We start from the raw sequence: 9,491 nt of genomic DNA on the forward strand, positions 1-9,491 counted from the left end.
CACTGCAGACCAGGCTTGACAGCATCCCACTAGGCAAGGAGCAGATCCTCCTCCTGAACCCCAGTCTGACCACAACTGAAGGCAAAGAGACCCTCTCCAGCCCCCTGCCTGCCTGGTCCCCTTGCTCCTGCCTGCCACCCACTGGGAGTGCCATAAGAATAGGAGGGACAGTCTGTGACGGGACCCCTATATGGGGCTGACAAGCATGAAGCAAGAAAAGGGGCCAAGGAAGGAAGTGGATTGTTTGACCAGGAGATCTCCCAGGTCCCAGCTTCATGAGGCAGGACCAGGGCTATGAATCTGGTGAGTCTCAGGCTGGATCTCTATATCTAGCATGGTATCAGCACAGAAACACCTGCCCCTGCCACATGTTAAGGCAGATGGTAGTTGGATCTCGTGCAGCCACTCCTCAGCAGCCCTGAGCCAAGGCCCACAGAGGCAGTGAGAAGGCAGGTGGAGGATTTACCCTCATGGCCCTTTGCACTTCAGAGGACTGCAGTGCTTGAGCCGATGCACCCCAAGCCCAGGACCACAGAGCACATAGCCTGGGATTGCATGAATAGCCACAGCAGTGCTGGCAACATGGCCTGAAGTACATCCAGAGGGTCAAAGTTCCTTGGGGACTCACGTGCAGTTAGAACAGGCCAGATCTCCTTTACGTAGGGAGCTTGACAGGGGCTAGGGCTGACTCCATCCTCAACTGTGCAGTGAATGCAGTCATCCCCAAGCACTGAAAAACAAGAGGGCAGAATGCTACTGAGGACAATTTTCTGAGCCTCCTCTTGCACGGCTGCTGGGGAGAAGGTTTCCAAATTATCTGGTCAATATCTACTGTCTACCTGCAAGTGGTCAGCTTCCCTGTACTGCTGGATAGGTAGGGCTGGTGGGGTCAGTGCTTGTTGCCAGAGCATGTGTACAGGACCTGCATGCTTGTCCTTCATGCGTGCATTACCTGGAGGGCTGGGACAGGCCAGGATCCCTCTTTGCCAGGGCAGGGAAAAGCACTTGGAGACCAGGGCTGGCCCTGGGCCATCCCAGCAGCAAAACGTGGGGTGTAGCTCCACCTGGTGGGCAGCTAGGCAGCCCCCCACTCCTCCTCCCCCAAGCGCAACCAAGTTCCTTTGGCCATCACACGGGGACAGGAGAGAGCCTATAGCCCTGCCTTCCCTTTCACCGGTCGGAAACAGAGTCAGGGGACGTCAACCCCCCTAGCCCCGAGGTTTGGGCTGCTCCAGCATTTGGGGATGCTGAGGCAGCATCAGCTTGTGGATGCAGACGCTGCTGCAAGCACACAGACGACCTCTGCAAGCACACAGCCTAAGCAGTGAGCACTGGGACAGCTGGGACAGAGCCAACTGTGCCCCCGCAACCTACCCTTGCATGCTGAGGCTCCCCTGTGCCTGCAGGAGGAGGTTAAAGGAAGAGAGCTGCTTCCCTGCCAGATGGAAGTAATCCTGAGGGGCTGGACTGCTCAGCTTCTGCCAGCCTGTGAGGTGTGGGAACAAATCCGACCTGGCAACCAGGAATCCCTGAGCCAGCACATAGCATCCTGCACGATCCTGGACAAATCCCTGATGTCTGCCACAGAGGAGCACTTGCATAGATGCCCTGTACTTCCTGCTGCCCTATTCCCCTTGCTCTGGGATACTCATCACACACAGCATGCTGTGGCAAGACTTCCATCCCAGCGTGGAGACCTCAGCCCCTTCGCCCACAGCCTTTTCACTGCCAGGAGGCTCCAGACATGCCCACTGCTTCTGCGCAGGCTATAGGTTGGGAGCTGCTGGGACTTCACAAGTGGTGATGGGCACCAGGGAGGAACCACCACCATTAGGACAACCAGACACATTCCCTCAGACAAGCAGCAGCTTCCTTCAGCAATGCCAGTGCCCCTGACTGCCAGAGTCTCCCCAGAACCGGGGCGGGGGTACAGAGTTTCAGTGATGGGCTGGGCACGCGAAGCCGCTGGAACAAGCCTGCGCCCAGCTCCGGACAATCCGGGGATGGGGAGGGACCCAGAGCAGCCCAGGGCCCGCCCCGACTGCCGCGAGAGGGCAGCACAGCCCCGGCCCGGGGCACCCGGGGCACCCGGAGCCCTTCCCGGGCCCGCCCCGCCGGTGCAGGGGCGCGCACAGCCTCCCCTCACCCCCTCAGGGGCTCCAGCTCAGAAAGCACCCGCCACCTTCCCGTGCCAGGATGAGTGGGCTCTCCTAATAGCGCCCTAATTGACTGCATGGGAGGGGAATATTTAGCCTCTCTTCCTAATATCCAGGCTAAAACTACTCTCAGTTTAAAACTCTTACCTCTCATCCTGTCACTATGTGCCCTTGTAAAAAGCCCATTTCCAGCTTTCCTGTAGCCCCTTCAGGTACTGAAAGGCAGCTATAAAGTATCACTGGAAACTTATCTTCTTCAGGCTGAACAACCCCAACTCTCTCAGCCTTTCTTCATAGAAAAGGTGCTCCAGCCCTCTGATCATCTTCATGGCCCTCCTCTGGACTTGCTCCAACAGGTCAACGTCTTTCTTGTGTTGAGGGCCCCAGAACTGGACACAGTACTCCAGGTAAGGTCCATGAGAGCGGAGTAGAGGGGGAGAATCACCCTCTGGTCATGCTTCTTTTGATGCTTCCCCAGGATACGGTTGGCATTCCAGGCTGCATGTGCACACTGCCTCCTCATGTTGAGATTTTCACCAACCAACACCCAAGGGCTCTAATGGCTGCATTCCTGGGTTGTGTGAGCATAGCCCTATCTGCAATCCCCATCCTTGTTCCCGTGTCAGAGATGGGTACTTGACTCCCCACCATAAGCTGGGGCTGCCCGGTGCCAGGACCCCTCTCTCTGGCCAGACATCAGGAAGCAGAGGTGTGTTTCCATGTGGATTCAAGGCCTGGGTCTGCCTCATGTGGTTTCCACTGAGAGGAGCTGTGTTTCTCCTGCTCTCCAAGCCATTCACAGCACAGCCATTTGGCAAACGGCAGGACAAAAATAGCTTCTCTCCAGGGGCTGCAACAGGGCTGCTCAACTCAGCTGTGCTCTGCCTCACACACCCAGGGCTAACCTTGGAGCAGGGACTGCACAAGCTCCTCCAACCATCAGTGCTAGACACCGATCCTCACCCTGAGCCACACAAAGTGGCAGGGGGTGAGGTATCACAGGGTAAGCCCTGATCAGCTTTGGTGTCTACAGAGCCAGAGCTGTAGCCCTTCACCTTTAAGAACTGGGAAGGGGAAAGAGGGCATGCAACCAGGGATGGAGATGTGAGAGATCCCTGGGCTGGGGCACTCAGAAGCACAAGCAGGTTTCTCCTCCCTAGGCACTGCAGACAACCTGCCAGCCAGGTCCTCTGGGGCTTCACAGCCCCAGGGCTCCCAGCTCAGGCAACAAGCTCTGCCAGAGGTTGTCTACCTGCTGTAGTGGCTTGGGAGGGGGAGCACTAGTGCTGTCTCACCTGCTCACTGTGAGATGCACTGAGACTGAGGGCTCTGTCTCCAGGGGTAAAGCAGCACAACACAGGAGCTGGCTGGCCAGCTGCTGCCAGGGAGACGGTCCTTTTCCCTGCCTGTCTTTGCCAGTGCAGACAGACTATGGCACAGCAAGTGAGCTATTAAAGAACAGTTCCAGCCAGCCAGCAAACGTGCTCATTCATCATTCTGGAGCAGGGAGGGGGATGTGCCAGCTGCTTTTAGCCAGGATCCCTCACAAAGCCCATGCGCCTAACTCAGCAGCCTGGAGGGGAGCTGAGATCGGACTAGGGGGGCCAGGAACCTTAAAAATGTGCTTTCATGTCCTGGGGGTGCTGGGGGAGCTGCCTTGCCCCAAGCTGGGAGCTTATGCATTTCTGAGCCACAGCCCAGCCCCAGCATGGAAGCATCATCCAGAGACAGCTTGGAGAGGATGTGAGGGTTGGCAGGGGCTTCAAAACAGCCAGCCCTGCCCTCACATCCTCACCTGCACTGAACAGGAAGAGCTGCACAACTCTGTGCTGTGGGAGTCTCAGCTCAGGTGGAGCAGAGTGGGACACTGGCTGACAGGCACCTGCAGGGAACTGTGTGATTCCAGCAGATCACCATTAGACCTTTTAAAGCCTTTGCACAGTACTGCCTCATTTTACTCCTGCTTCTTTCCCCTGGCGCTGCTGTCTCCCTGCCTGTGTCCATCCGTGGAGCCCAGCCAGCTGTGCTGGGTACTGGAGCACTACAGCTGCCCATCTGGAACACTCCTAATTCAGGACAGGGATACCCTTTTACACAGCCCAGGTTAGAGACCTGGACAAGAAACCATTCCTTTGTTGGTGCTAGCATGTAGCTGAGGTATGTGTAGTCTTGGCTAGACTGACCCTTAGTAGCAGGGGACCTCTCCATACCAACAGTGTTGCAGAAAGGCCACTCCTCCAGGAGCTGAAGATTTGGTCAAGGGCAAGAGCCTGAGAGCAGCTTTGAGACTGACTGTGCCTGGAGCCCTACTCTGTTCTTCCCTCTCATCCTAGGGCATGTCATTCCAGCTGCCTGGGATGGGAACCCCAGTTCCCTGGGGAAGGGAAATGCTGCCTTCCCTTTCTGCTTCAAGCCTTTTCCTGCCAACTGACTATTTACAACCAAGACCTAAAGGCAGAGCTAAGCAGAGATAGCCCCAGAGACGTAGCTTTCGCTGGATCATTGCTGCCAGCCTCAGGGCTGGAGCCTGAAGAGCAAAACTGAAGAAGGGGTAAAGATTCTCCTCTTTCACATGGAAGAGCAGCTGCCTCCCATGTAAGCTGCAAAGCTGCTTCTTTACCTGCATAAGAAACATCCTGCTATTCTCGTAGGGCTTGGCTAATTCCCTAGTGCCTGCAGGAAGCTCTTGCCACCAGCAGCAGCATGGGCATGGGGAAGGACTATGGCTCACTGACCTCCTCTATCCCAGAGCTGCTGCTGGAGTGGGACACAGGCAGCTGCAGGCAAGAAGAGAATAACTGGCCCTGGAACTCTGCTGCTTATAGCCAAGCTGCATCACTGAACAGCCCTGCTCTGGATTTCTAAATGGGCTTCAGCCAAATCTCCCCTCCTGGGAACAGAAGGAGGTGCATGCACACTGAGATGCTTGATGCTGGTAACTGCAAGCCCAGCTGGGGAGACAGGGCATCTCCCTGGCCCTGTCCTCTATATAAAAGGCTGCAAAGCCCAGCTCATCACTGCCAAGTACAAATAGCCCTTCTTAATGAGTCCAGGGAAGCCAATTTGAGAGAGTTCATACAGGGTGAGGGGGTGGCTTCATGTGGTTCTGATGAAGCAGTCTGAGAGCAATTTTTCTCCAGTAAGCATATGCAGAAGGCTCTCTGCTTCCTCACCTGCAAAACTCAACTGTGGGGTTTGTGAAGAGACCATGTTTGTGCACCAGAAAATCAGTCCATCCTCAAACACATAAAGAGAGCAAAGACCATATGCTCTTTCCCATCTCCTCCCTAGGGCTCCTCCATCTTCTCAGCTGAGTTGAAGCTAGCTCTGTATATCCAAAGGTGCTGACTTCATCTTCAGCAAAAACCTTGTCCTGATTTTCTTCCTCTGTATTTGCTCCTGTTTACCAAATCCTCCTGTTTACCCCAGCCCAGCCTTAAGCTGGCCTTGGGTAGGTGATACTAGCCCAGATCCACTTTGCTTCTGACCCTTCCCAAAGCAAACCTCTGTGTCTGGTGGTCCATGTGCACATGTGCATGTTCTTTGCAGATCCCACTGCAGCCTCCTGCAAGGAAACAGCAGCAGGTGGCTGGCCACAGTAGAGGATTTGTATGAATGGGACCTTGCCACTCCTCCCTGCCATGGCAAAGAAGACGCAGCTTCTGTCATGCCCCTAGATGTGTGTATCAGCCCCAGGCTTGGCTGGAAGTCTGAAACCCTGTCTGAGCCTGCGCTTTCATTGCAGACACCTCCAGCACCAGCAGTGCAGGAGGAAACAGGGGGGCTTGCTTAGCTCCTCCCGGTTGATAATTCATCACCGCCTGTTAGCCCAGATCCATCCAGCAGCAGTTACATCCTGGCACTGACACGTGTTCATTTCACACATAAAACACTGTATTAAAATGCATCACTGAGACATTCTCCCTGAAACCTTTCCTGGCTGCCTCTTTTGGTGCTTTACATGCAGAAACAGTCACAGCAATCGGGGTGTTTTTTTCCTAATGGATGCCTGGCACCCACCATAGCAATGAGAGCTGCGGGATCGGCTCTTCAGCTCCTGAGAAACACAGGAGGGTCTTCCTGCAAGGGGGGTGGGGGGGGCAGCAAGCACAGGGTGCAGGTTTCATCCACAGTGTGCTCAGATCCGGAGAGGGAGAAGCAGCCTGTGTGCAGATGGCTGGTTTATGACATACTGTTTTGCAAGGACGCAGAAGCGCAGCATCTCTTCTCTCCTCTGCTGAGGTCCTTGGGGAGCTGGAGGAGGCCCTTTCCCCTTTCTCCAAGGTCCTTGGCTTTGGCCTGTGGCTGGTAACTGTCATGGTGGGGGTAAATCTTCCCTCCAGGGCTGAAAGGGAAGAGGCAGGCAGGTGGGGGACCCAGCGCTTGTACAGCAGGTGCTGGGGGTCCTCTTCCAGGGTGGGTCCCTCCTGGCTCCCTGTAGAGCTGTGCACAGGGTTGTGCTGGTTCTCAGGAGAGCAGGGCTCTCCCACCACGCCTAAACCCTTCATGGTGGTTTGTCGAATAACAGTAGCCACTGCTCAGACCCAAGCCTTCTCCCGCTGCATCCCCCTCCCCAGCACACTCTTCTTGACCTTCATCCCTCCTCATCCTCCCCTCTGGCATTTCCCAGGGCTCTTCCTCTCCACTGTGTCCCCCTTGCACCATTTGGGGGGAACTCTGCTGGTCAGGAAGGTTCATCCCTTGCCTCGTAGGTAAGAACATAGAGCAGGACCCGAGCAGCCAAGTTCAGAAGACCCTCCCCCGCAGACCCTTCCCGAGCCCCCTGGGCTCCTCCCCACCGGGCCCTGCCACCTCCCCACGTCACAGAGGGATGAGGGTCTGGGACAGCGTCGCCGGTCCCGGTTTTACCCCCGCGGCGGGAGCACCGCGCGGCCCCCCGGTCGGTGAAGGTCACGCCGGGACGGCGGCCACCCGACAGAGCCGCACCGCCCCGGGCTCCCCACCCCCGCCGCCGACCGGCGAGGGGGCGGGCCGCACCGGGAGCCCGTGCGGCGGCGATTGGCTGGCGGCGGGGAGGCGGGGAGCGGCGGGGCCGCTGGCTGCAGCGGCGGGCGCGGAGCCCAGAGCGGGCGCGGCGGAGCATCTTCGGGCACCGCGGCCCCGGTGCGGGCCTCCTCTCCCGCAGCCCCCGGCCTCCTATGGGCGGTGTCGGCGTCCCGGCCCCCACACGCCCGTCCCGCTCGGCGTTAGCATGGGCACGGTGCTCTCCCTCTCGCCCGCCCCCTCCTCGGGCAAGGGCGGCGGCGGCGGGGGTCTGCTGGCCGACAAGGCTCCGGGAAGGGTGCCGGGCAAGGGCGAGAGCCGGCTGAAGCGCCCCGGCGTGCTCATCTCGGCGCTCACCTGGAAGCGGCTGGTGGCCGCCTCGGCCAAGAAGAAGAAGAACACCAAGAAGGTGACGCCGAATCCCGGTGGCGGGGCCCCGGGGGGGGGCCCGGAGCAGCCCGACCCGCTGGTCGTCCAGCGCAACCGCGAGAACTTGCGCAAGTCGGTGGTGGCGCCGACCGACGGCGCCAAGCAGGGCCCGCTGGCCGTGCCGGTGCCCACCGTGCCCTCGGCGCCGCAGGAGCTGCACCCGGGCTCCGGTGGGGGCAAACCACCGCCGCCGCCGCCGCCGCCGGCCGGCAGCCGCGCCCCGGGCTCCCCTCGCCGTGTGGTGGTGCAGGCGTCCACCGGCGAGCTGCTGCGCTGCCTGGGGGACTTCGTGTGCCGCCGCTGCTACCGGCTGAAGGAGCTGAGCCCCGGCGAGCTCATCTCCTGGTTCCGCAGCGTGGACCGCTCGCTGCTGCTGCAGGGCTGGCAGGACCAGGGCTTCATCACCCCGGCCAACCTGGTGTTCGTCTATCTGCTGTGCCGGGAAGCGCTGCGGGGTGAAGACATCGGGACGCAGGCCGAGCTGCAGGCCTCCTTCCTCACCTGTCTCTATCTCGCCTACTCCTACATGGGCAACGAGATCTCCTACCCGCTCAAGCCCTTCCTGGTGGAAGGCGACAAGGGGCGCTTCTGGGAGCGCTGCCTGGGCATCATCCAGCGCCTCAGCGCCAAGATGCTGCGAATCAACGCGGACCCGCACTACTTCACGCAACTCTTCCAGGACCTCAAGAGCGAGGGCGAGGGCGGAGACGGGTCCAAGCACTGGACGATCAGCCTGGACCGTTAGGGAGGTACCGGACCCCCAGCACCGGGGTGGAAGGGGCCGCGCAAAGAGGGGCGGGGGAGGCGGAGGACTGCGGGAACCCCCCTCCCCCCCCAACTCCCCGCATCCTCCTCGCCTTCCTCCCTCCCCAGCCGCCAGCTCCACGGAGACGTTGCCTAGACCCTCCTTGCTCCGGATCCGGCCTCTCCCCCCCCCCCCCCCCCTCTATTCCGACCCCCTGGGGGCTGCGCTCCGGGACACCGAGACGGCAGAGAAGACCGGAGGAAAGGGGGGGGGGACACACTGTTCCTCCCCCTTGCGCGATGGGGAAGCGAGGGCGGCTGCCTGGATGCGTTTTCTCTAGAATAAAAAGGGGGGGGGGTAAGAAAATGGATATTTGGGGGTCCGGGGTAGGAGGGGCCCGAGGTGTGGGGGGGTGTCTCAAGGGTGCATGTGGAGGGGCCCCCCCTCTGCGGGCAGGGCCGGGTCGCGCGCCGCTGCCCTCCCCGGAGCTGTCCGTGGTGCTGGAGCCGCCGCGCCTGAGCAGACAAAGGCGGCGGGGGGGGGGGGGAAAGGACCGACCGCGGGCTCTCGTGTCGTGGGCGCTGCCTCCCCCCGCCCCTCCTTCGGGCATGAGCCCCTTTGTTCGGGCCGCTGTGGGGGGCGCCCACCCCTCTCGTCCCTGCTGGTATCCCACCTCCCTCCCAGGTGTGCCCCCCCAAACAGGGTCACAGTGGGGTGAGTGAGTGACCCCCACCTCGGCTTGCTGAGGGGAAAGGGATCTGTGCCAGAGGAGGCCTGGGGGGTTCGGGGGGAGGGGGTATGCTATGGGGGGAGGAGGCTATCCCTCTCCCCTTGCTTTGCTTCACTGGAGAATAAAGAGGCGGCCTGGACAGGCTTGGTGGTGGCTCCCTGGACTTGTTGGGCTGTGGGGTGCAAGGGGGAATTTTCCTCCCTGATGAGAGTTGGGGGTCAGAATTTCACCCCTGTTTTTTGTGCCCAAGGCCAGTCCTGGTCCACCTGAGTGCTCCTGTGAGCTCTCCTGGCCTCCTTCATTCTAGACAGAAATGCCTGATGCCCATCTGCTGCTCTGCATTTAATGAGGATCCCTCAGCTGATGTCACACCTCCATTTTAATCTATTTATTTATTTATTTATTTTGTCCCAAAGCTACCCCTCCT

The 9,491-nt window shown here is 59.5% G+C and overlaps 1 protein-coding gene across 1 annotated transcript; it reads left to right on the forward strand.

Moving 5' to 3' along the window:
- Positions 1–7,336: 7,336 nt before the first annotated feature.
- Positions 7,337–8,706, forward strand: CDK5R2 (cyclin dependent kinase 5 regulatory subunit 2). The gene has a single exon (XM_051623371.1). The coding sequence runs from the start codon at positions 7,369–7,371 to the stop codon at positions 8,332–8,334; it is 966 nt and encodes a 321-aa protein (XP_051479331.1). The 5' UTR covers positions 7,337–7,368; the 3' UTR covers positions 8,335–8,706.
- Positions 8,707–9,491: the final 785 nt, after the last annotated feature.

The sequence above is a fragment of the Apus apus genome, chromosome 6, assembly GCF_020740795.1.
Source record: "Apus apus isolate bApuApu2 chromosome 6, bApuApu2.pri.cur, whole genome shotgun sequence".
In the NCBI taxonomy this organism is placed as follows: Eukaryota; Metazoa; Chordata; class Aves; order Apodiformes; family Apodidae; genus Apus; species Apus apus.

Coding starts and splice junctions, on each gene's coding strand:
- CDK5R2 (XM_051623371.1), top strand. CDS start 7,369: ATGGGCACGGTGCTCTCCCTCTCGCCCGCCCCCTCCTCGGGCAAGGGC.